The sequence below is a fragment of the Balaenoptera acutorostrata genome, chromosome 1 (genome assembly GCF_949987535.1).
Source record: "Balaenoptera acutorostrata chromosome 1, mBalAcu1.1, whole genome shotgun sequence".
Lineage (NCBI taxonomy): Eukaryota > Metazoa > Chordata > Mammalia > Artiodactyla > Balaenopteridae > Balaenoptera > Balaenoptera acutorostrata.
In genome coordinates this window covers 8,766,628-8,793,429 of record NC_080064.1, presented here as the reverse complement: position 1 = coordinate 8,793,429, position 26,802 = coordinate 8,766,628, and the positions used below count along the sequence as shown (strand labels likewise).

Here is a 26,802-nt window from a genome sequence, read left to right as displayed (position 1 = left end):
TGTAAGTCTGTCCTTATGTGTTTTACAATTTTGGATCATGCATCATATTCAGCTGGACTTCCCCTGGAGCGGTTAATACTGGAATATCTGCTCTGAAGTTGCATCTCTCCAGAGAGGGCTTGCATTTGCTTCTACCAGGTGGTCTAGGAGAACTTTTAGTTAGTTTCTTGGCTTAGAGTTTCTCAGGCCACACAGGGTAAAATAACCCCCTAAACTCATATGAGAGTGGCCTGAAATTACAAACTCTTAGGAAGGCTTTTTTTTCCTACCTAGACCTCCCATCAAGACTCACAGATTACTTTGTCTCCTTTGCCAGTGGACAGATTTGGGGGTAGGAGGTTTCACCATTTTTTTTGATATGTAGCTTTTTGAAGGTCTGGCTTTATGTGAAAGGTTTCAGTTCTGATGATCTAATAACAACGTTTATCTTTTATGCATTACTTTTAAGCTTTTCATAGCAAGGGGATTTAGGAGGGGATCTAACCCACCATATTTTCAGGAACAAAACTACGTGTTCTTTTGAAATACTAATGTTCAGGAGGGAAAAGAGAAAAAAGCTTGTGAAAGAATCTAAGGGAGAAGAAATGAGGTGGCTACTCGGGCCCCCCTCCCTGGGGATGAGGCACCTGCCTGGGGGTATCCGTTGATCCTTATGAATCAGCCACCGGAGAGGCTGCCCCATGGACACCTCATATGAAGTGACAGCAAGGATCAGGAGGCTTTTGTCCTTTCGTCTCAGGGTTTCCCCTGACCTGCCATCCCCGATGCCCTGCTTTTCCTCCAGTTTAGATTTTCTACCTTCTTTCAGGTTCTGCATAACAAAAGTTTAACTAAAAAACCATTGTATTTTAGAGTCTCCTGTCCCTTGATCTCTGTAATATACTTTCGTAGGGACCATTTCACAAAAACTGTCAGCAGTGATTCTATGAGGAGGTGCCCGGGAGATAGGTAGGGATGGCTCTACCGAGTTGAACCTGTGTGCCATGTGAGACCAGGTTCTAACCCCCTTAGAATCCACTGGTGTCCCTGTCCTTAGAAATTAGTCCAAACTCTCTTTGAGCCCAGTTCTGTGTGTCCTATCAATCTCACCTCTTCAGGTAATGAGTTCTGTAAGTCCATTACTCACTATTTGAAACATACTTTTTATTTTTCCCCAACTTACCCAAGTTTTAACATGTGGATAAGGGTGAAAATACATATGTATGAAATTATTCTTGTTAATGGAGGGCAGCAAAGGCATAGAGAGCTATAAAAATTGGGGGGGGTGGGGAAGGGAGGTTTACACTACGATTTGCGACTTGATATTGACATGTAGCACTATCTGAGGATCATAACAAAATAAAAACTACACCCTGAAGACATCTTTAACCTGGAAAGTAGTTGGGATTTCTCTTACCTAAGCCGTCTTTATTCCCAACTTTATTTCGTGAATGGCATCTCTTAACAGTTGCAAGATACCAACCTAAATAGAATCTCCTTATCCCAGCCCTCCCTCAGTTTGCTTGCTGTTTTGGTTCACAGTTTCTTTCTTTCTTTTTTTTTTTTAATTAATTTATTTTATTTATTATTTATTTTTGGCTGCACTGGGTCTTCGTTGCTGCACACGGGCTCTCTCTAGTTGCAGCGAGCGGGGGCTCCTCTTCGTTGCGGTGTGCGTGCTTCTCATTGTGGTGGCTTCTCTTGTTGCGGAGCATGGGCTCTAGGCGCACGGGCTTCAGTAGTTGTGGCACACGGGCTCAGTAGTTCTGGCTTACAGGCTCTAGAGCCCAGGCTCAGTAGTTGTGGTGCACGGGCTTAGTTGCTCCGCAGCATGTGGGATCTTCCTGGACCAGGGCTCGAACCCGTGTCCCCTGCATTGGCAGGCAGATGCTTAACCACTGTGCCGCCAGGGAAGTCCCCACAGTTTCTTAGAGACACAGTTAACTAATTAATTAAGACCTAATTAATTGAGTTAATTACTATAAGTGAACCACAATACCCATAATAGTTAGCTGTATTTATTTTAGAAAGTAAGTGGTAGTGAATTAAGACTGAATAAACAAAAGATACATCTGCAGTTAATTAAAAATTTCATGTCCATTTTTAAGTTTTCAGTGACTCCAGAAATCCTTCAATGATAGATGATGTTCATTGGGCATTTAACAGTATTTGTGTCCCTGTTCTAGTGCTTTCCAGGTATTAGCCCAGTTAACTCTTACCACAAGCCTATGAGACAAGAATTGTTATCTCCCATCTTCCCACAGAAGAGGCTGAGTGCAGAGAGATTAAATGAAGGTCACAAAGCTAGTAGGTAACAGAAACAGTTCAGAACAGCTAGTCTGGCCCCGAAGCCCCTGCTAAGCAGAAACTGCCTCACCTGGTGAGTAAAGCCACTGACATATTTTTCAGCCCTCACCACCATTACCACCGATGGTTTTAAATCTCATTCTTTGAGGCTTATTCTCAGAAGAAAGAGTGGTGCAGAAACCGATTCCATAGTTGTCTTTATTCATTAGCGTGCACTTGGGGTAAGCCTGGGAGTTCTACATCCTCCGTGGTGCCAACTTGCTGACCTCTTCTCTGTTTCAGTTTCTGTTCCAGCAGCTGGGAATGTTGGTGTCCTTTGTGAAGAGCCACATCAGGCCTTACATGGATGAAATAGTCACACTCATGAGAGTGAGTAGAAGTTATTGCTTTGGCCTGTTCCTCAGTGCTTGGGTCCAGGAGCATTCAGCAGCAGGTTTGGATGATGTGGACATTTTTTTCATGGGTCATCATAGAGCCGTTATAACCTGAGGATAAAAAGTGGAGCAAGGTATCCCACTGGATTATGAAAGGGGGTGGAGGGGCTCTCGCTACAGGCTCCCTGGTACAAGAGTTCAAGGTATAAAGTCTGAGGAGAAATCCTGAAGGAATTGTTCTGCCAGAAATAAACTCGAGTTCTTTGCCTCACACACAGCAAAGCAATTTCACTTTAACATCACAATAGTGCTTTACTATTCTCACAAAAGCCCTCTCTCTTCCTTACTGCCTGTAAAACCATGGCTTTAAGAGAGGATTGGGGATTGGATTTTCCTGGGGCCATTAAATATGATGGACTCCTGTCAGGCTCTGAGGAAGAAGGTGATGCTTTTCCCTGCTACCTTCAAAAGCATAAATGCCACCTTCTGACTGCAATAGTGTTGTGGTTTTTTTTAATACATAAATTTATTTATTTTTGGCTGCGTTGGGTCTTTGTTGCTGCTGCGCAAGCTCTCTCTAGTTGCAGCGAGCAGGGGCTACTCTTCATTGTGAAGCGCGGGCTTCTCATTGCGGTGGCTTCTCTTGTTGCGGAGCACGGGCTCTAGGCACGACAGCTTCAGTAGTTGAGGCACGCGGGCTCAGTAGTTGTGGCTTGCGGGCTCTAGCGCTCAGGCTCAGTAGTTGTGGCACATGGGCTTAGTTGCTCCATGGCATGTGGGATCTTCCCGGACCAGGGCTCGAACCCATGTCCCCTGCATTGGCAGGCGGATTCTTAACCACTGCACCACCAGGGAAGTCCCTGCAACAGTGTTTGAGAAGAGGCTCTCATCGCAAATTTTATAACATGCTTTAAGTAGGTGCAAAGGACTCCCCATTGATGGCAGTATCGTTTTTCTGTATTGGGGGTGGGAGGCTGCTTCCTACTGTTCTCTGTAATTTCAGTGTCTCTGCTGGGGAGATTGCTTTGCAGAGATGGCTGTGTCCTCAAAGAACTGGAAGACAATTATTCCAGTGATTTCTGTTCTTCTACACCAGACCTTTGTAGTTAGCTTGGAAGAAGCAGCAGGACTAAAATGAAAGTGGCTGGCTTCAAAAATGGAACTTCCCCGAAAATGAGTCTCAGAACTGAAAAACTCCTATTTGTATAAATAAGTAAAAGCTGCTCTGTTCCCTGCCTCCTGCCACAAGGGCCTCTGTACAGGAAGAGTTAGGCAGGATGCTAAAGAGCCTGCGGGTGGTGTTAAGGGAGTTGGGGGTGGGGCGGGGAGGGAGGAAGCAGTGCCCTCGGGGGTTGAAGCTGAAGTAATCTGTGACTTATTCCCCAAAAATGACTTACGACAAAACATATAGGAGTTTGAGGCTGGGAGCCTTACACCTGCAAAATACAGCTTTCATTTCCTCCAAGATAGAGAAGGTACCAACAGGGCTCTTCTTTGGCTGTTGATCATGGGCATTTTAGTGAGCTCCTCCGAGCCCAGGAAGAGCTCGGGGCTTTGTGAACAGTGATCCAGCCGACATCCCTGGGGAGGCTGCCTGTTGTGTTTGACTTAGAGAAAACCCCTTGTGAGGAGCCCCGATGACCCTGCAGGGGAAAGGTAGGGGGGCTTTCTCTAAAGAAGGCAGAGTGTGGTCCCAGTGAATGAACATCAGACAAACCATGGAGGCCATAAAATTTGTAGTGTTTCTTTGTCGAAGCTTTTTATCTAGAGAAAATAGCTTTTTCAAAGAGAATACCTCTCTCCAAGCAGAGAGAAAGAAAGTTTTACCAGCACCTTTTAGTATAGATTTTTTTAGAAATGTTTTTACTTTCTAAACTACTATGATTTAAGAACAATTTTTTCTAAATAAAAATACCTTAGGCTTCTTTTAAAGCCTTCCATCTGAGGAGTTATCTTTTTTTTTTTCCACTGACTTCTACTCTGAATTAAATGGGGGCCCAAGAGTATTAATAAGCATATGTTGCCATCATTAAGTCTCCTACTCTGGAGGTTTTATTTATTTTATTTATTTTTGGCTGCATTGGGTCTTCGTTGCTACGCACAGGCTTTCTCTAATTGCGGTGAGCAGGCTTCCCATTGTGGTGGCTTCTCCTGTTGCGGAGCACGGGCTCTCGGCATGCAGGCATCAGCAGTTGTGGCTCACGGGCTCTAGAGCGCAGGCTCAGTAGTTATTGTGCACGGGCTTAGTTGCTCCGCGGCATGTGGGATCCTCCCAGAGCAGGGCTCGAACCCGTGTCCTCTGCATTAGCAGGCGGATTCTTAACCACTGCGCCACCAGGGAAGCCCTGGAGGTTTTAAAGAAGGCAGTAGGCCACTGTCTTTCTGAATTGATTTGAAATGACAGCTTTTCCTGGAGTGAGAGACTTGGACCAATTTGCCTTGCAGTACCGAGACAGGATCTGGAGCCAGTTGGCCAAGTTTTTATTTTAGTAATTTATGTGGAATATAATTAGATGAATGTAGAAAAATGCTCCTCTTGTGGCACTCTCCAGGCCTGAAAATGGTTTGGGACAGATGTCAGATGCTGTCGAGCAAAGTCTAAATCCAAAAGGGCAGGAAATCTTGTTAACACTGAAGTCACCCTCTGGCAGAGCCCATGTGCTACCCAAAGTGGGACCACCCCTAGACGGCTGGAGAGCTCCTAGAGTGATGCAGGCCTGGTCGTTCGTTCATTCTGCCAGATGGGTTTGGGTGGCTGGAATATGCCAGGTGCTCTGCTAGATTCAGGGAGACAGAGATGGATCGGAGGGTTTCTTGCCCTTAACCAGCCTACAGTCGAGTAGAGGGAAGGCGGCAAAGAAAATTAAGTATTACAGGTGCTAGAAGAGAGCAGAGCAGAGGGACCCACAGTGGATAATGGAAGGAGATAGGAACGCCTTCTTAGGCGAAGTGAGGCTTGAGCCAGGTCTGGAAAGACAGATGGGCTTAGCTGAGCAAGAGGTGGGATTCTAAGCCAAGAGCAGCATAACCAAAGCACAGAGGAGCCATGTAGCCTGGTGCTTTTGGGGAAATGCAGTTTAGTTGCTCACTGTGACTGACGTAGGATACAGGGAGGCCTGGGGAGAGGAGGATAAGGAAGGAGTCCCATGGCACAGACCATGCTCACTGCATTTGCGCTTCGTTTTGGCTGTCTCAGTTCCTTGGTTCATATTTCAGCAGAAGGGCCCCCGACTTTGCTCCTCTGTCTCTTCCCTCTTTATAGGAATTCTGGGTCATGAACACCTCCATCCAGAGCACGATCATTCTTCTCATTGAGCAGATTGTGGTAGCTCTTGGGGGTGAATTTAAGCTCTACCTGCCCCAGCTGATCCCACACATGCTACGAGTCTTCATGCATGACAATAGCCCAGGCCGCATCGTCTCCATCAAGGTGAGTAACCCGGGACATCCTCTGGAGAGATTCCCAGAGTCCATCAGAGTCCCTGGATGGTCATCTAAGAGACCCTGTTCTGAGTGACAGGGGGATGCTCGGTCCATAACACTGACTCTAAAGAATACTGTAGTACCTGATGCGTGCAGTGTACAGTTTACAGGATGTTTCTAATCCTCTCTTGATTATCCTTATGTTTTGTCTCTTTTAATGGATTATTCTTGGTAAATATTTTATTTAGCATACCAGTTTTCTCTATTATCCAGCAACTGATTCCTTACCAGCTGAAATAAGTTCAGAGAAAGCAAAGTAACATGTAAGTGAAATAAAATGACGGGGAAAAGTGCTACCAAGAGAATGTAATTCAGAGCCATTTAATAAAGGCTTTTCAGAGTCCCCAAAGAATTTTGAATTATCCATACCACTGCCGCCCTTCAGGTGCTTAGATACTTGATACCTGACTGTATTTGTTCATCGCCGTGCCTTTACTCCTTTTTGCAGTTGCTTGCTGCAATCCAGCTGTTTGGCGCCAACCTGGATGACTATCTGCATTTGTTGTTGCCCCCTATCGTGAAGTTGTTTGATGCCCCTGAAGTTCCATTGCCATCTCGAAAGTGAGCACCTGCCCTTTAGGACTAACAGTTATCAAGCTTTTAATGTTTTGTTGAAAATGCCCTTTTCTTAAGTCCCCAGGCCATCTTTCTGTTTTTTTGTTATTTCAACTCTCATTAGTTTAGTCCAGATATGTACCAGGTTTATGGAAATCTTCACTGTCCGCATCCCACAGGAATATGTGTTAGATCTCTGTACCCAAAATAATGTCAGAAGCCATTCCTTCCCGTTGGGTGCTGATTGTTAAGGTAGCCCTCAGCCACTTTTCTTACTCTTGGGCTGTGTGTTAGCAATTACTGTATGTCAGCGATTGTTGTAGGGCAGCGTTAGAGACAGTGGACCGCCTGACGGAGTCCCTGGATTTCACTGACTATGCCTCTCGGATCATTCACCCGATTGTGCGAACGCTGGACCAGAGCCCAGAACTCCGTCCCACAGCCATGGACACGTTGTCCTCACTCGTTTTTCAGCTGGGGAAGAAGGTGAGGCAGGAGTCCTCGACACTCGCGCTCTTCTGCCTTTGCAGACTCCTCCACTTGTTAGTCTGTAGGCCTCAATCACTGACAAAGAGCTAGGAATTGTTTGTGCCTTTTTTTCCTTCTTTATTCAGCAAGTATTTATTGAGCCACCTATGTGGGCTGAGTGCTGTTCTGGGGATAACGCTGTAAACAGAATGATGTCCTTGTTCTCACAGAGCTTACATTCCAATGAAGCAAAGCTACGAGACATAATTTATCTCATAAGAGGAATGGGAGGGAGTAGGGAGAGATGCTGTTTCTTTAGAGGCAGACCTCTCTGATAAGGTAACATTTCAGCAGAGACCTAAATAAAGGAAAGGCCCAACGCCAGGGAACTGGCTGCAGGCAGAAGGATTAGCAAAGGCAAAGGTGCGAGATGGCAGTGTGCTTGAAGGGTGGGGGCAGCAGGAGAGCCGTGACTTCAGGGGAGGGAGCCAGGGGGAAAGTACTTGGAAAAGGTCATAGAGAGAACCTTGTAAAGGCTGTGCTGGCGGTAGGCATGGAAGCTAGGTATTGTGGCCAGTGGTTCTCAGATTGTGATCCCCGGACAAGCAGCATTAGCATCTACTTAGCTGGGCGCTCCTTAGAACTGCAGATTTTCATGCCTCACCCCAGACCTACCAAGCCAGCAATTCTGACTGTGGAGCCCAGCAATCTCTGGTTTCATATGCCTTCCAGGTGGTTCTGATGCCCACTAAAATTTGCACATCGCTGTTGTAGGCCATTATAGTTGGCTTTCAGTCTGAGCAAGACTAGAATTCTTTGGAGATTTTGAGCACAGGAATACTGTGATCTGACCTAACATTTTTCAGTGATCATTCTCAGTGCTGTGTGGAAGAATAGACTGGGCCAAGAGGGGAAGCAGAGAGACCATTAAAATAAGAGGCTGTTGCAGTGACGCAGATGGAAGGTGATGGGGATGAGGATCATAGCACAAGGGGTAAAAAGTACCGCAGAGCTAGTCCCAAACCCAGAAGTAGTAGCTGCAATGTGGTAGGGGTAATATTCTTTTTTCTATTTCCCACTCTCCAAAGTAATGGTTTCTGATCTGCTTCCTCTCTTGTTATAGTACCAAATTTTCATTCCAATGGTAAATAAAGTTCTGGTGCGACACCGAATCAACCATCAGCGCTACGATGTCCTCATCTGCAGGATTGTCAAGGTGAGCTGTGCTTTGTTTCTATTTCCAAGTCCCGCATTGTCTTTCTCAATTGGTATTCTTGTAATCTTAGCAGTGGGGGTATATCTAGCTTTTTAGCTCTGAACTAGAGATTGGCAAACTTTTTCTGTCAAGATAGTAAATTTTTCAGCTTTGTAGGCTATGTGGTCTCTGATGAAACTACTCAGCTCTGCCACTGCAGCCTGTAAGCAGCCATATGCATATGTAAACGAATGAGCCTGATTGCGTTGCAGTAAAACTTCATTTATGGACACCAGAATATGATTCTCTAATAATTTTCACGTGTTGCAGAATATCAATCTTCTTTCAATTTTTTTTCAATCATTAAAAAATGCAAAAACCATCCTTGGCTCTCAGGTCCTACAAAAACAGGCAGCAGCTCCTTGCCGGCCCAGCTGTTTGTCACGTTTATGGCTCACGGTTGTCTCACATTTGCCAGTTGCACGCTCGTACTACTAAGTCAGTGCTTGCCAGTGGCCAGGAGTGACCAACACAGACTGGTCTCAGTGCGGAATACAGCCCACCTGTGATTCGTTCTGTCCCTATGTGGAATCTTCACCTAAATCCTGGCTCTTCCAGAAGGTGTGACCCTCCCAAGGTTTAAGGATGTTTTCTAAACTGGGAGCGGCTTGTGGAGTTGCAGGGTGGTTCTCTAAATCTCTGGTTGCAGGGATACACCCTTGCTGATGAAGAAGAGGACCCTTTGATTTACCAGCATCGAATGCTGCGGAGTGGCCAAGGGGATGCCTTGGCTAGCGGACCAGTGGAAACGGGACCCATGAAGAAACTGCACGTCAGCACCATCAACCTCCAAAAGGCAGGTCCATCGTTTCCAGGGGGGGCTTGGAAAGGAGAGCCCCTGCTCTTCTCTCTTGTTCAAAACTTTCAGCTCTTGCTGTCTTCTGTTTAAAACAACCAAAAACCAAGCATCTTTCTGAAAATCTAGATACCACGAACTTAGGTCATTTTGTTTTTTTCTCCAAGTATCTGAATTATACAATTTTTTAATAGAAGGAAAATACAGAACAAGGTGTCCTTTTGTGTTCCCTTGGAGCTTTGACAGTGGAATGCATTGTTGCAAATAGCGTTCTCATTTTTAATATGAACAGAACACAACCAGTGAGCCTCCTAGTTAGCACTGAGCCTGATGCAGGCTCTTTAAAGCAGTGCTTCTCAAACTTCTCAGACTCATTGGGCTTACCACATGCTGGGGAGCTTATTGTTAAAATGCTTGTTCTGATTCAGGCCCAAGCTCAGGCCTTGATAGTCTCCATTTCTGACAAGCTCCCAAGTAATGCCGATGCCAGTGGTCCACGGACCACACTTTGAGTAGCAAGGTTTTAGATCTCTGCAGATCAGTACTGGATTCTCTATGCTGACCAAAGCCTGGGATATAACCAGCTTCTCATCATGTATGCCACCAGCTATGCACTTAAAAACAGGCAGTTTCAAAGCATCTCTAATGGATGGATCTAAACAGAGTAATCATATACTTCACTGACTTTTAAATAAATATACCAGGTTGCTTATTTTCCACATTTTGCATTAGTCTTTAGTACTTCTAGTGACTGTAAGCAGCTCCCAGTTTGAATTTCAATGTGGTAGTTTTCTTTATTAGCAGCTGATGCAACACAGCTGCATTTCATGTGTAGCAGCAGATAGAGGTAAAGAACTGGGCAGGGCTGGGTCCTAGTTGACTTGGTGTCTTCTTTTGGCCAAGCCCATAACGATTTGCACACAGAGCTGTGTGCGTGTGCTCACCCACAGCTTTGAAACACTGGCCTGTACTCCTGACATCAGTCTTCACCCACACAGACAGCTGCAAAGTGACCACTACTGAGAAACGTTTGATGATTTAAGATGAAAGTGGTAAAATAACCCCTGGGTCATGAGTGATGCTGCTCTACCTCTGTGTGTTTTGTAACTGCTAGTCCAAGACTTCAGGAGGAGAAAGGGCATCGACACCTGGCATCCCCAAGCAGTTGCTGATGCCACCGTGCCAACACCTCACATTTGAGGGAGGGGCCAGACAAGGAGGCCAGGTGCACGTTCCCACCCAGATGTTTTCAGCCTGCCTAGGTTCAGAATGTCCTTCCAACCAGGCAGCTGTCCACTCAGCTTTAGGGCTTTGTTCTCTCTATTTTAGGAAATTCCCCAGCGGTCTAGTTTGCTTCCAGAAAGTTTTGCTTTCTACCCAGGACTTGGAAAAATAAGCATAACCTTTGCCAAACAGAAAAAAGAATCTCAGTCTGTCTCACCTGAGAGAACAGATCAAGTTAAAAAACCCTAAGCAAAGCTCTCCACAGCTGACTCTCAGATCCATTTCATCGAAAAGTAAATTGTGCTTCTACATATTCATGTGATGATAATTAGGGATTGGTATATTTGTCAGTTTTAACCAGCTTTCAGAATAATAATTTGCCACCTCAGTCACCTTTCTGTTGGCTATGCTAATAGAGGATTTACGTAGTACAGAAAACATACAAACCATTTATGTGTACCTCTAGGATGCCTTCCAAGATTCTCAGCAGCTTTCCCGTCTCATGATAATCTATTCGGGCTTACCTTCTAAATGAATAAGCTGGCGTTCCATCAGCATGCACCAGTGTAACCAGATGAGGCAGTCAGTGGCGGGTGGGTGAGGAGAGGAAACTGGCTGGAGTTTCAACAGTTACTGTAGAACCCAGAGAATTGAGAGTTGATTATGTTTTAAATTACAGAGCAGTGGGGAAAGGCCCAGGTGAGGGACATATCCTGTTTGATAGATTGTGCAGTTGTTCCTTAAGCTGAAATTTTTTGAAGAGCCTTTTGCTACCATTTATCAAATGGTACCAATGTTAATGATAGCACTAACCACCACCAACATTTGTTGAGCGCTTCCCATGTGTCAGGCACTGTTGTGAGCACTTTACATGTATTGACGCATTTAATCTTCACAGTAACCCTATAAGTTTGACGCTGTCATTAGTGTCCCCCTTTTATGGATGTGGACATTGAGGCACTGAAAGGTTAAGTAATTTGCCCAATGTCAACCAGTAGATGGTGGAGCCAGGATCTGACCCAGGTATGACTCCAGAGACCAGTCTCTTAACCGCTGTGTTGCATTGCCTTTGCCTTACCCAAGCTCAACCTCATATCATTAGAGGGCAAAAGACATTAGTAATGCTTCCTTGTATGTGTCTGACTTCTAAATGCCTTGTAATACAGAGCCGGTATCCAGAGACTCGCTGTGTAGGAAGGAAACCAGAAATCTGTGGATCGAAAAGGACTTGATGTTCCCATTTCGTTCAACAGAACAAGGTCTAAAAGTCTTTGGTATCTTCTTCTAGTTCAGGGGTTCTCATTGTATGGTGAGTGAGAATCCGTCACATAAATTTTTAATTTGTCTCTCGTAGTATCTCTACTTCAATTTTTGACAAAAAATATTAGTTTATGTAATGTTACTCCTTGGTAACTCATCAAAAGCTATAGCAAATCTCCATTTATCCCAGGGAGGTGATGGGTTGAGTCATTGATGGTCAGGTGGTGTAGCACATAGGGTGTCTCTTTCACACCCTGGACTACTTCACTTGAGAACTTCTGCTTTAACTTATCTGATTTCCCTATTTAGGGAGGATTGACATGTCTGTTCTGCCAGAAAAATCTTTTAAGAATATATTTTAAAAGTTAGGGACTTAGTAGTTAGGGCTAAGCCAATTCAGCGAGGTGTCATTTTGATAATACGAGCCACCATGTTTTGCTCGTCTGCTCCAGCTAGGCCCTTTAGCTGCATTATCCCTAAATGAGGAAGATTAAGACTCAGGCAGCAGTGTACAAGTAATTTGCCCAGAGTCGCTACAGCAGGTGAGTGGCAGGGCCAGGGTTCCAGCCAGGTGTTTCTAACTTCAGAGTAGCAGGCACTCAGCGTAAAGCACTGACTTGTGCTGAGAGCACTGTGCTAAATCCGTTACACATATTAACTTAGTTAATCTTTTTTTTTTTTAAATCTTGGCCATGCTGTGTGGCATGCGGGATCTTAGTTCCCTGACCAGGGATTGAACCTGCGCCCCATGCAGTGGAAGCATGGAGCCTTAACCACCGGACTGCCAGGGAAGTCTCTAACTTAGTTAATTAATCCTTAAAACACCCTCTGGGGGCTTCCCTGGTGGTGCAGTGGTTAAGAATCCGCCTGCCAATGTAGGGACACAGGTTCGAGCCCTGGTCCAAGAAGATCCCACATGCCGCGGAGCAACTAAGCCCATGCGCCACAACTATTGAACCTGCGCTCTAGAGCCCGCAAGCCACAGCTCCTGAAGCCCACACGCCTAGAGCCTGTGCTCCGCAACAAGAGAAGCTACCGCAATGAGAAGCCCGCACACCACAGCGAAGAGTAGCCCCCGCTCACCGCAACTAGAGAAAGCCCGTGCGCAGCAACAAAGACCCAACTCAGCCATAAATTAACTAATTAATTTAAAAAAGAACACCCTCTGATGTGGGGACTATTATCCACACTTTACAGATGAGGAAACTGAGGCACAGGGAAGTTAAGTAACTTGCCCAAGATCAGACACCCAATACGTTACATACCTGGGATTTGAACTCCAGCCACTGAGCTCCACAGAGTGTGGCTGCTGACCACTCCCCTTTACTGCCCAGCTCCAGGGCCTGAATCTTTCCATCCACCTCCCTAAGCTGCCCCTGCTAGGACCTCTTGGTGCCTGGAGAGCTCAGAGTTGTGAGGAAAGTTGGAGGGGATAAACTGCAAAGTAAAAATTCCATCTGTTCAACTCCTTTTGTCTCATTCCACCATACTGCCGTGTACTCTGGGCTCAGTGCTCACCTGATGGTCACACTATTGAGGATGGTGTCAACCTGAGCATTTCCCCCCTCCCTGTGTGACTCTGCTGTAAGATGAGCCAGTGTCCCACTGCAGGGTGTCCCGGGCCCCTCACACACTGCTGGAGGCCATTCGGCTTTGTTGGATGCATTCTGAGTGTGACGGTCCCCATCCACTCTGGGGCTGTAGAGGTCTCTCTGCTTTGCAGATAGAGTCCAGCGCAAATGAGGTGTAAAACAGGCTTTCTTTATATTATGAGAGTTTGCTGCTTTTGTTTTATGGCTTTAAATATTACTCTTTTGTATTTGTGCTCGGGGAATTTTATCATGAGAGGTATAATTTTATAAATCAAATAAGTGGAATAATCATTAGATAGTCAAGGGCTCTTTACAATTGGCCCTTACAGTTGATGGTTTTCCTTTGTTGCCTGTGGCATGATAGGCCTGGGGAGCTGCCAGAAGGGTCTCCAAAGATGACTGGTTGGAATGGCTGAGGCGGCTGAGCCTGGAGCTGCTGAAGGACTCCTCATCACCCTCCCTGCGCTCCTGCTGGGCCCTGGCACAGGCCTACAACCCGATGGCCAGGTATGGTGTGTCAGGGCTCCCTTCCTCCCAGCTTCAGGTTGGGATCAAGAGGATCAGCACATAGAAAATGTTGTATAAGAATTAGTTTTTATTAGCAGTAATAGTAAAAGGGTTTTTTAATTTTGTTAACCTCTGGGGGAAAAGATAAAAAGGCAAATGGAACAAGCTCTTATTATAGGAAAAACATCCATCTTAACCTTGCTAGTATACCTTTCCTTAGTAGATCTAGGTCCAAAACTTTAATTACAAAGTCATTTATATATAACTCTGAAAACAACTATGTAATAGCTTAACATAACCTGTTTTCCAATAATAGTGATACTCCAGTTATTTATTGCTGCATTACAAATACCCCAAGACTTAGTGGTCTAAAACAACAGCAGTCTAAAATTACTTATTTTACTCACAAATCTGCAATTTGGGCAGGACTTGTGGGAACAGCTTGTCTCTGCCCCACACAGTGTCAGGGGTATTTGTCCAGGGGCTAGAAGATCCACTTCCAAGATGGCTCATCCATATGTCTGGTAAGTTGGGGCTGACTATTGGCTGGAAGTTCAGCCCTGGCCAGGGGCCCTGGTTCCTCTCCACGTGGCTTGCCCTATGGATTGCTCAGGCTTCCTCACGGGATACTGGCTGGGTTCAAGAGTGAGTGTCCCCAGGGGAACGAGGCAGAAGTGCATGGTGCTTGTATGACCTAGTCTTGGAGGTCACATAGTGTTACTTCTGTCCCACTGCGTTGTTGAAGGCAGTCACAAAGGCCTACTCGGGCTCAAGGGGAGGAGACGTGGATGCCACCTTTTTATAGGGGAGTGGAAAGATCCTAGAAGAGCATATGGAACAGGAGCTAGTGCTGCAGCCATCTTCGGAAAATAGAATTTGCCATAAAAAATACTATAAACCTGTAACAGTGAATCTTAGTCATTGAAAATTTGGTTTATAAAAAGTTTTAATGCATGTAAAAGATTCATAGTATGATGTAAGTGCATAAAATGGAATACAAAATGGTATAAATGTGTGATTTCAACTATTAAAAGTATATGTACATAGGAAAAAGATCAGAAAGTAATACAATAATGATTATCTCTAAGGAGGATTTAAGGAGCAGTTCTTTTCTTTTTTATTCTTTTCCTTATTTTCTAAATTTTTCTACAATGGACAGTTCTTATTTATAATGAGGCATTAAAAGGTGATTTAATTAACAATCCTTTTCATTAGCAAGAAGCAAAAAATGAGGTGTTCCATTTCACTTTCATCAGCACAGCTGGTTTGCTATTTGGAGTGTATTTAGCAAGAATAGCGATGGTCCCTGAGGCTGTTGCTTGGATGCCATGATTTAGTTCATCTGATTTCTTTCAAATATTTTATAATGCTTAAAAATCATTCCTAGGACTTCTCTGTTTCCATAGTGTGCAGATTTCACACGCTCGGCTACTGTAGCGTACCTCTCATCTGCTCCAAGTCCCTCTTGGGCACACTGTCATCCAAAAGAGGCTTGTGATAAAAATACACATATGTGTCTATCTCCTTAGTGCCAAGTATGTTCATTTGGGAGCCAGCGTGGCCTTGGACCTAGATCAGAAAGCTTACTTCTTAATTTACACAGGGTTTCTTTCGGTCTTCATGTTATCCTTTGAATTTCAAATTTTGTTTTCTTCCATCAGATTCCAAAATTATATATACATCGATCTGACGTAACCTTTTAAAATATGTAATGAAAAGTAGATGTATAAGCATCAGATGCTTTACCCCATACATTATCCAGGCATATCCTGTAGTTTCCAACTCCCCTCTCCACACATTCACCAAAAGAAGAGGGGGGTAGGATTAAAATTCAGATGTCAGGGGTAGCAAATATATTCACCCAAGTGGTGCTGTAGTGATTTTAAATAGTTGTAGTGATCCTAGAAATGATACCTGTGCTTCCAGGTCTTCCCAAGGCCCCAGCTGTTAGAGGTTTGGCTAAGAGAATCTTTTAAGACTTATGGATTTGGATTCTATTTTCTAATACTGCTAGTTTCTTAAGTTCTGTTGTCATTTTGTTTATGACCATTCCTACTAAAGGTTCTGCTTGTATTTTGAAAAGCAATAGCAGATGCTGCCTTTGCCACTTCTGATCTTAGGACTTTGGACATTGCCTGAGAAGAAACATCCCAAGAATCATTTGAAGATTATTGTTTTCTGAATCTGTTATGTCAACTGCTATGTTAGAAGTCCCTTTCTGTTCATGCCCTCCAATGAAGAGAAGTGATGCAACCACTGTGGAGACAAGTTGCTTTTCTCTGCTCTTCTTTCTCCCCACGCACCCCGCCCCGCCCCCTCCCCCAGTCCCCTGTACCCCCCACGCACCCCGCCCCTCCCCCTCCCCCAGTCCCCTGTACCTGCGCTGTAAAATATAAGTCACTAGCCACGTGTGCTTCTTTTAACTTAATTAAAATTAACTAAAACTTAAAATGCAGTTCCTTAGTCACACTGATCAAAGTTCAAGTGTTCATTGACCAATGGCTACCATATTGGACAGGGAAGATATAGACCATTTCCAGCAAGTTCTTTTGGACAGCTCTGGCCTGTATAACCATAATCAGTGATGCCGGGAGTAGATTGATAGGTGTGACTCTGTGGCAGCAGGCAGAGGCAGGAGAGGCATTTCCAACATTTGTCTCCACTCCTGTCTGCCTTCAGGGATCTCTTTAACGCTGCGTTTGTGTCCTGCTGGTCTGAGCTGAATGAAGACCAGCAGGATGAGCTCATCAGAAGCATCGAGCTGGCCCTCACCTCCCAGGACATCGCTGAAGTCACACAAACCCTCTTAAACTTGGCTGAATTCATGGAACACAGTGACAAGGTGAGACTTTGCCTAGTTGTCCAGATGGAGCCTGACAGGGAACCAGGTGGTGAGAGGGGAGAAGCGCCCGCACAGCCCACTCTTGCTTGTGCCCCGTCTGCCGTTTTCCTATGCTGTGGGGTTCTGCTTTTCTCCAGGGCCCCCTGCCATTGAGAGATGACAATGGCATTGTTCTGCTGGGTGAGAGGGCTGCCAAGTGCCGAGCATATGCCAAAGCGCTACACTACAAAGAACTGGAGTTCCAGAAAGGTCCCACCCCTGCCATCCTAGAATCTCTCATCAGGTAGGCCATAAACCCTTTTTAATTGCTGCCTTCATCTAAAATGACCTCTCTTCTCCCACTGCCTGGTGACAGTTCACTGGAGGCACTTGGAGACCTCTGCTCTGTGAAGTCTGCCATCAGGCCTGGCCAGCACGTTTAAATGAGATGTGGTTGCAGATGGCTCTCCCCAGTATTCTAGCCAGAAGTGTCATTTCTGTTGACCCTTAGCACTGGGCTTCTGTTGTTTTCCAACCTGTGCTTGCTTGTCCCAATGAAATTAGCCTAGAAGCAGTTCTGTGGACAGAGCAGCCTAGGAAAGATAGATTTTACGTCTGGGTTAGATTGCGATCTCTGGCTTGGGACTAGGAGCTGGATTCTGTGCCTCAAAGACCACCCAAGGGCAGGGTGGGTTTTTATTGGCTAAATATGTTGGTGCCTGAGTCTTCCTCCTTGGAGTTCTATGAATGTAAAAGACAGAGTCTGAAATTCAGTGGTCTTTTCCCCTCATTTGCTTATGTTCTCTCATAAGATGGTTTTGAGTCTTCTGGGTATGGAAAAAAATAGGTTGTTTAATAAATTTTTTGCTGTTATGAAATCACAAGCAGCCTTAAATGTTAGCTCCACAGCTCCTAGAGAACTGTTCACTTCCCCTAATGATCATCAGAGAATATTAACTTCAGGATCTAATTATCTTCATGTAAATGCTAACATGGTTGATTATTTCACTACAGATAGTTTAGGAAAAATCACCCAGCTAATAAGTACCTCCACTGTGGCTGAAACAGCCTGGTGTGTGTGGTGCTTCCTTCATTTGAAAGGATAATCAAATAACCAAGTTCTCTGCTAGCTCTGCTTTTGAGTAGATGCTAAAAAGTGTTCCTTTAAACACTTTAAAAAGTGACCAAAAAGATAGAACTAGAATCATGTTTTTGCCCAAATAAATTGGACTTTGAATGTCGATTTCTAAAATACCACATATGGTGACATTTTTTTTTTGACATTAACCTTGTCACAAAAAGTTTATACTTCAGTTATTCAATTGTGTATCTATAAAAGTATGAGTAAATTTCAGCAACTATAGGTTTTGATTAATGTAATACAGGTGTTTTGTCCCCCCCAACTTTATTGAGGAGCAATTGACAAATATAATTGTATATATTTAAAATGTACAGCATGATGATTTGATATGCATTATGGAATGATTACTGAGATCAAGGTATTTAACACATCCATCACCTCACATGGTTAACTTTTTTTGTGTGTGTGTGGTAAGAATGCTTAAGATCTACTCGCAGCAAATTTCAAATATACAAAACTATATTATTAGCTATAGTTGCTATGCTGTGCATTAGATACTCATCTTACAACTGAAAGTTTATACCCTTTCACCTACATCTCCCTGCTTCCCCATTCTCCCATCCCCTGACAACCACCATTCTATTCTGTTTTTATGAAATCAGCTTTTTAAAAAATTATTCCACATATAAGTGATACTATACAGTATTTGTCTTTCTGTCTTACTTTACTTAGCATAATGCCCTCTAGATTCATCCATGTTGTCACAAATGGTAGAATTTCCTTCTTTATGGCTGAATAATATTCCATTATGTGTATATTATATGTGTGTGTATGTACATATATATATACACATAATATATATATATACATAAACTATATTTCACATTTTCTTTATCCATTCATCTTTTGAAGGACATTTTAGGTTGTTTCCATATCTTGGCTATTGTGAATAATACTGCAATGAACACGGGAGTACAGATATCTCTCTGAGATAGTGATTTTGTTTCCTTTCAATATATATCCAGAAATGGAATTGCTGGCTCACATGGTACTTCTGTTTTCAATGTCTTGAGGAACCACCAGACTGGTATAGTGGTGTAGTAGCTGTACCACTTTACATTCCCACCAACAGTGCACAAGGGCTCCCTTTTCTCCACTTCCTTGCCAACCCTTATTATGTCTTGTCTTTTTAATAATCGTCATCCTACCAGGTGTGAGGTGATATCTCACTGTGGCTGTGCTTTGCGTTTCCCTGAGGATTAGTGGTGTTGGGCACCCGGTCATGTACCCATTGGCCAGTTGGGTGTCTTCTTCAGAAAAATGGACTGTTTAGGTCCTTGGCCCATTTTTGAATTGGATTATTTGCTTTTTTGCTCTTCAGTTGTGTAAGTTCTTTATATATTTTAGATACTAACCCTGGGTTATGGTTTACAGATATTTTTCTCCCATTCTGTAGATCGTCTTTTCAATTTATTGATCGTTTTCCTTTGCTGTGCAGAAGCTTTTTAGTTTGAGGTAGTCCCACTTAATTTATTTTAGCTTTTGTTGCCTAGAGGCTCAATTTTCTTTAGTTGTGGGGTGTATAGCTGATGAGAGAAAATTATTAGCTACTTCTGCCCTAGGCATCTTGTGCTCTTCCTTCTCTTCATCTCCTAACCCCCAATCTTTTTCTCCTCTCTCCAAGCCGTACTATGCTGGCCCATGAGCATCTCAGATCCCCTGCCTGCCTTAGGAAGTTTCTGTCTGACTGCCTGTCCCATGGGAAGCCCTACTCCAGTGTACTTCTCCTCTACTCACTTTACTTCTTTGAAAATCCTGAGGGTCTTGTTTTTAAGGTTAAGTAGGTTCCCAACAATTAAAGGACTATAGGTACAGTAGAAAATAGTGAGTTTGAGAATTATGCTTACCTTGCACTGCCTAGTTCAAGTGAATGGTTCTTTTTGACAAGGAAAAATTGCTTCCTGAAGGTCAAAATTATTTGACATCTGTTATGACTAAAGATGTTTCTTTTCCCTCTGCGTATATGTAAGTTTGCTCAAGTAGAAAGTAGGAGTGTTGGTTTGCAAAGTGTTTTGAAGCCAGGTGGTGGCGCTGGCCTCTGTGGCGGTTGGGTGGAGGTCAGACAGAGTCTGACCTCTTCCAGTGGATGCTGCTGCCCTTTTTGTCCCTCGCTTTTTCATCTTTGGCTTCCTGCTCCTCCCTTGGTTTCCCTGAAGACTGCAACACACTCAGAGTCTCTTTCTCACGGCTCACTCTCTGATTTTTCACTTAAAACCTTCCACCATGCTCTCAGTGGTAATAGTAATAATTTTAAAAGGAACGAGGTTTAAAAGAGTTTATTGTAGAAGGAAGAAAAAACTTCGAATGTTTAAAACAAACTACAATATTGTATTTCTACAAAGCAAAATGCTTATATACAGCATGAATTATTTCTTAACCATAGTGCCATTTACCTTCCTGCTTCAGCCATTTTTTATAGATGAGATAAAAGAGGAAGCTCTTTGAGCCCTTTTCTTACAAAGTAAATAAAAATAGACATTATCTGTATTGACTGTGAATATTTTAAGGCAGTTTTTTGCAGGCGTCCACAGGGACTTATCTTCCCCTCCCGCTGGAGCTCCTGCCACCTCTGGACCCACTTCCTGCCTCTCAGTGCTGGGCCCTGATCGAGGCCGAGCAGGGGAGGTGCTCAGAGGCCAATTGCAAGGCCCAGAGCCCTGGAGTTTCCTCCGGTCAATTCCAGCCTGGGTCCGTTCACCTCCAGCAGAAAAATGTTTGTCTTTAAAAAAAAAATTGTGTAGACTGAAGATAATTTCATTGGATTTAAAAGCAGAAACTCCTCTCCTCCACCACCCTCTTCACTCCTTTCTCTAACACCCAAGAGAATCAAAATAATCTGGTCCTTTTTAGCAAAGGGATTTATTTTCTGCCCTCACATAAGCTAGGCCTTAAGGAAAATGGTTAAAGTGAGCTCACAATTATTTTTCTTTCACAGAAAAATCCTGTGGAAAAGAAGCTGCTGCTATGTCAGGGATCACAGGCAGACAGCCCACTCAGGCCAGCCCCCTGAGAAGTATGTGTCTGGACCCATTGTGTTTAAATACTTCCTCCCATTTACTGTAACGTCCTCAGTACGTAGTTTTTTTTGTTCTCCTAAGAGACTTACTCTCTCACTGAAGATGATAGGCCATTTTCTGTCCCTGCCCTTTCTATACTCCCTTCCTCTCCTCCTCTGCCTTTTCCCAGCCTCCGTCTGTCTCCGTTTCTCCAGCCCTGCTCCAGAGCAGGCTTCTTTTCACGGCTGAAAGTCTTCTGGGCGGATTTTCATCTCCACTCGTTTGAGGGAGTAGCTAGAGCCGTGCCAGCCGTACCAGGTGATGCCGTCCAGGTGCTTGTTGTGCTCCCCGAGGCGGTAGTAAACGCCGTTGAGGTTGGAGTCTGTGCAGCAGTTGTACCAGTACCCACCTGGGACAGGAGACAGGTCAGTGCTGGTCTGTCCTTGGAAATAGCTGATAGACTAGGCAGCAGGGATTTGTGATGTTTTTTAAACTACACGTAAGCCATTAGGGTCAGTGTCAAACGAGTACCAAAGCCAGAATACCAACTGCAGTTACAAATTCACTGTTTCTCCTCCAGTGGGACTATGGCCTTGTACCTGAACTCCCACCTCCCAACCCCAGCTCTCACCTTTCCGGAGCTGGGCGCACTTGTCTAAGCAGTTGTCATTGTCCTTGTCCTTGGTGCTGAAGGCTGTGTTGTTGTGATAGACCAGGGCATCGTTCCCCACGTTGCCGCTGTAGTTCCCCAGGAAGAGGCGGTAGCTGTTCCGTTCATTGCCCAAAACAAAGTGGCTGTACTCAGCGTAGCGCATGTTGCCCTCCCAGTCCTGTCCGGGGGGCAGAGCCTTAGAAAACTGCAGCGGGGCCTCCTTTCCTACCATCCTGCACCTCTTCCCTCTCCCCAGCTGCAGCCATACACCTTTTTACTACTTTTTACTTCTTTATTACTTGTCTACCTCTAGTTTAACACACTAACCTGGGAATCAGAAAACAAGGGTCCTAGATCAGACTTCTCTCCTGGGTCACCTTATGGCCCTGGTTAGTCTCTCGTTCTCTTCCCCTTTACATCCCTGTCTGTAAGGCGTACATGTGTGTGTGTTTTGCTGTATCCCACTCTGAGATGTCGTAAGAGTAACTTGAGAACATAGTGACGCTTCAGGGCCTTTGATGAGGGTCACCAACCGATACCAGTCAGGTTTGCATGTAGAGGACCTCATGCCCCAGGCCAGGGCAGGGACCACAGTGTTTCAGCCCAGCTGACTGTTGGATTCCTCTGCTCTGGCCTGAGTCTGGCCTCTTCCTTGTACCTGCAGCCTCGTTTTTGTGAAAAATAGGAAAAGAAAAACCCTATTCTTCCTCAACTGTACTGCAACCTGCAGGAAAACCGTCATAACAGGTACCCCAGCCGATGGTGAACAGGAGTAGGAATGACGCCCAGGAGCTGCGCGCAGCGGGGCGTGGCGGGCCTGGTCTCGTGCTCACCTCCATCTCCACGCGTAGCCGGGTTGGCCGCCTGGAGAGCCGGTGGATGTGGTCGTTGCCCAGCCAGAAGTCCCCGTGGATGCTGCCGAAGCCCTGCTGGTACTGCTTCCAGTCCCGGAAGAAGGAGACGAGGCCGCTCTTTCTCCTCTGAATGGTGGTCCAGCCACCGCCTGAAGTCTCCATGTCACAGAACACCTGAAGCAGAGGGGGTGCCGTCCCCGGTCAGGACGTGCCCAGGCAGGCAGCGCGAGCCTGAGCGTGGCTTCCCACCCTTCTCCCACCCCGCAGAGCCAGGGGACGTGTGCCCTTCCACAGCCATGCTGGCTCACTAGGCAACGATTCTGCCCCAGGGTTGGCAAGCTGGGCAGGCTGGTGGTTTGCTGAGATCAAAATGGAGGATAAGAGCAAGTGCACGGAGAGTCTGAAGGGAAAAAGTCCAGGTCCTTCTGACACACTCCCTATATGTTCTCTTTTCTCCTCCCCAAAGAGTCACCGCCGTAGGATGCGGCAAGGGATCGCAGCTAGTTAGGTGGTGGTTATAGCATTATCTAACTATGTTAGAAGGTTTAGTGTTTGGTTGCTAATGATTTGAAGGAGCAAAGCAGATGCCTGGATTTTTTTCCCCCATGAATTGAGTGTTTAGATAGCTCTCTGGTATTGTGTGTTTGCTTCTCTGTCTTGAGTTTCCCTCTCTTTAGACTGTGTGTGACTAGCCCTGTTGTCCCCCGCCTTTGAGGGGGTGGAGGATAGATGGTAGTACATGGGCTGTGATGACCTCACCTCCAGCTCAGGGCTGCCCAGGAAGTCATCGGGAGGAAGCTTGTACACTCCAGAGATGCGGTAGTTCTTCTGGTAGAGAGACGAGCAGTCATAGATGGCATCTACAGAAGGAGGAAACCACAGCATGAGCATCCAAACCCAGGGGCTCTGTGGCTAGCCGGCATCCCTGCTGCATCTAAATTGAAAGTTTAGGAAGGGAGACTTCATTTCTACCACAAAATTCACAGGAGTGTTCATTGCTGGGCAGTGTCTGGACTTGGGAGAGGTGGGCATCAGGAGGCCAGGAACGGATGTGTTTTGGCCTCACTGGTGGTAAGGCTGAGGGCTAGGGAAACCCTTCACCTGGATAGCAGAACGGTACAAACAGGTGACTTCAGGTCTGTGCTGAAATAAATGATCCTCCTGTAGTTCTAGGGCATGAATTCTGGAAACGTTACAGTGTGTGAGGGCCACTCACAGATCCTCCTGTTTAATAGATGCAGCTTCTGGGACAGCCAGCCTCTATTCCTAAATAAGTCATGAAGATCTCATAGGGTCTGGTTTTATTGTTTCTCGGTTTGTTTTTCTTGTTTTTCAGAGGTAATGGCTACTGCCTACTAGGTCCCTTATTAGCAGAGATTTATAATTTTATCTTTCCCTCCTTAATCCAACACTGCTAGACAAATGAAAATGCAAACACCCTAAGGAACCCTTGGAGGCCTTCCCCTGACACCATTATTAAAACAAGGAAATGAGAGCTTTGGGCAAGCAGGCTTTCACTCTGAGGTTGATTTTAATGTTTCCTCAGCTGCCCTGGGGGCTAGTGCTTTATGAAAGATTTTGTCTCCTTGTTGTTCTAAATATCAAAGAGCATTGTGGAAGGGACAGCCTTTCCAGATAGGATTCAGAGAGCAGGAACTCTCGCCTGTCTAGGAGATGCCTCCTGCCCACTGTATCTTGGGATTCTTTTCTTGATGACCGCTACACTGGACCTTCAAGAAGAAGGCAGTTTCCCGCTGTGGGAATTGTTCAAGGCAGAGCACTTTGGGGAGGGGAAATGGGAGACCCTTGTCTTCCCTATCAGAGGTCATCACTTCCTCTTACTGATGAAAGCATCAACTTACTGCTTTCTCCAAGGGGCTAGCTACTTACAAAGTATAAAAGCGACCCCGCACCTGGTAGCAGAAAAGAAAAGTAAGGAATGATGGCCTGGGCAGGAAGAGTAAGAGGCCCGGCAAGACAGCTGCATTTGACTCCCAAGAAACTCCTTGCTGGGAGATGAGAAAATCCCGTTTGGAGGAGCAGGACGTGACATTGGTCAGATTCCTCTGTCTCGCCTGGTCTCCTGTGTGTCTGGTTTCATCACACAGACCAAATCAGGACTCACTTGTCTGGAAAATGGCCTGAGAAGACCTTTCTAGTCCCAAACTGAGAGTCAGGAAGTACATGCTTAGAAAGTGATTTACACACACAAAAATTTTTTTATTGGAGTATAATTGCTTTACAATGTTGTGTTAAGTTTCTGCTCTACAGTGAAGTGAATCAGCTATATATATACATATATCCCCTCCCTCGTGGACCTCCCTCCCCCCATCCCCTATACCACCCATCTAGGTCATCACAGAGCACCAAGCTGAGCTCCCTGTGCTATACAGCAGGTTCCCACTAGCTATCCATTTTATACGTGGTAGTGTATTTATGTCAAACCTAATCTCCCAGTTCATCCCACACAAAATTTTTAAGCTTAATTTCATGTTAAAGCTTTTTCTTCATTTGAGTTGAGGATAACCAGTAAGACTTACTCTGCTCTTTATTCTTGGCTTGGTTTATAATATGACCAAAAAGATTTTCTTTTAAGTTTTTATATCAGCAAGAAATGACATATCTATAGACTATGCTCCTTGTAACTAATAATTTCCTGATAATTTCAGCAAACCAAATTTCTGTCTGAACAATAAATTCACCTTGGCCTGTCTAAGCCTAGCTAAGTAGAAACTGAATATTGTTTTGGAAAAGAAAACAGTAAACGTATCTTATTTTCGGCCTACTAAAAATGTAAATTTCAACATTGCATTTTCCTGTATAACTGGGGAGAATTTTATTTGCAATTTTGGGAAAAAATAGAAATACCAGAATTGAGGAACCTTGAGGAGCCAGTCCTTTTTGAACATGAAGGAATCCTTCAGATGGCTCTGGGAGGTGTCTGTGCACTTAATTCTGAGCCAGTGAGAATTTGGTTGGCAGACAGGACACCGAAGTCCATTAATGCCCATTCCACTAAATCCCAGGGACCCGAGAGAACTGTTTTTGGCAAAACTTTGCTTCTAGAGACGTTATGATTTTGGTGTTCATTCCTGCTTCCTTGGGACTGAGGGTACAGCCGGTCAGCTCTGGGTAAGGAAGTAGACTAATCAGGAAAACTTGAACCCAGTTTCTAAGATTTGCTTTGTGACTTTGAGCAAACCGCATGATCTCTCTGTGTTCCAAGATGGTAATTCATACCTTCAATAGGCCGAAACATTGCAGGGATAAAAAAAAGCTGGGTAAACGTACAGAACCTTAGAAATCAAAAGAAATACTTCGTAAGCCTTTGCTAAAGAGAAAATAGAGCTGGTGGCACGTACCCAAGAAAGTAAGTTCCATAAGAACCCCCAGGATCGTTCTCACGACCACGTCACCTAGAAGCAATGCTGCAGACGGGAGGCGCTCGACTATGTGAGGGGGAAGGTGGTGAGTAGCGTGAGGACACGTCCTCCTTACCTGCCAAGGTCTGGGTGACAGTCTGCGCTGCCTGCAGCTGCATGATGCCGATCTGATTGTTCATCTCGGAGTACTTGCTCTCGGCCTCTGTGAGCCGCGACTCCATGCGCTTGGAATTGCTCTCCAGCTCCATCACCTGCATGACCACGTTGACCCAGTCCCTTTCCTGCTTCCTGCTCAGGTCGCTCAGCAGGCTGCTTAGGTTGGCAATTTGGGCCTTGAGCTCCTTCGCCTCCTCACAGCAGCCGGCCACGGTGAGCTCTGCAGGTGTCTTGCGCTTAGGGGGCTTCTGTGGCCACACTGGGTGGCTGACAAAGGCCACAGTGAAAATGCAGAGCCAGGCCACGGCCGAGAGAGTCTCTTTCAGCATCTTTCGTGGGCCTGGTTGAGGAAGGCTCTTCCTCTGGGGAAATCTGGCTGTGCCCAGCTGAGGTATGCAAAGCTGCGGCAAATTAGAACCTAGCCCTTTTGCTCTTGGTGGACTTACCACTTTGTTGTTCCTCTCTCCTTGCTCTTTCTTAGCCTTTCTCAAAACTTGAGTTTCTGAAAGCGCAGCTTAATTGGGTATCCTATAGCTTTCCTTCCCAAGACTGAATGCTCGACAAACTCAGCATCTTAAATATTGTTTGCTGCCTGCACCTCCACCCCTACCATGGCCGTGCATAGCGCTTTAGCCCCTCCCAGCTCATCTGGGAGGGTCAGGTGCCTGTTGGGTGAAGTCAGCGTAAACTTAGGCCAGAGGAGGGGAGGAGAGAGACAGGGGCAGTCTTTCTTTCCTTGCCTGCACAGTCTCTGGGCTAAGACAAGAGGACTGAATTCGTGTGTTTCCAGTTTTGCCTATTAGATTGTACCCCTGCCAGCCACTGGCTCTGCTCTATCAGCAAACAGGGCAGGGTCAGAAGAATTTCCAGATTCCATTCTAAAGGTTATATAACCATGGGGTGAGCATAGGGTAGGCAAAGAGAGTTGGGAATAAGACTCTCCACTCACAGGGAGACCTGTTAATGCAATCCATGCTGTTTATACGAGGCTCTAGTCTA

At 45.2% G+C, this 26,802-nt stretch overlaps 2 protein-coding genes across 5 annotated transcripts in view; one reads left to right on the top strand and one right to left on the bottom strand.

The window, feature by feature from the left end:
• Window positions 1-26,802, top strand: part of MTOR (mechanistic target of rapamycin kinase) — a 128,354-nt gene that overhangs the window by 37,348 nt on the left and 64,204 nt on the right. For 3 of the 4 annotated variants that reach the window (XM_057545658.1, XM_057545665.1, XM_057545660.1), the window contains exons 20-29: window positions 2,569-2,655; window positions 5,923-6,090; window positions 6,592-6,704; window positions 7,022-7,184; window positions 8,290-8,382; window positions 9,071-9,217; window positions 13,658-13,800; window positions 16,480-16,642; window positions 16,780-16,925; window positions 20,698-20,775. In XM_057545658.1, coding sequence (XP_057401641.1) covers window positions 2,569-2,655; window positions 5,923-6,090; window positions 6,592-6,704; window positions 7,022-7,184; window positions 8,290-8,382; window positions 9,071-9,217; window positions 13,658-13,800; window positions 16,480-16,642; window positions 16,780-16,925; window positions 20,698-20,775 — 1,301 coding nt within the window. The remainder of the gene's footprint in view (window positions 1-2,568; window positions 2,656-5,922; window positions 6,091-6,591; window positions 6,705-7,021; window positions 7,185-8,289; window positions 8,383-9,070; window positions 9,218-13,657; window positions 13,801-16,479; window positions 16,643-16,779; window positions 16,926-20,697; window positions 20,776-26,802) is intronic. The other variant, XM_057545668.1, reaches the window with a different exon arrangement.
• ANGPTL7 (angiopoietin like 7) lies at window positions 20,720-26,191 on the bottom strand. The gene is made up of 5 exons (XM_007169991.2): window positions 25,763-26,191; window positions 23,024-23,124; window positions 22,244-22,438; window positions 21,390-21,588; window positions 20,720-21,167 (listed from the first exon to the last, which is right to left on the bottom strand). Exons 1-5 carry the CDS (start codon window positions 26,130-26,132, stop codon window positions 20,998-21,000), a joined length of 1,035 nt encoding a protein of 344 aa, XP_007170053.1. The 5' UTR covers window positions 26,133-26,191; the 3' UTR covers window positions 20,720-20,997.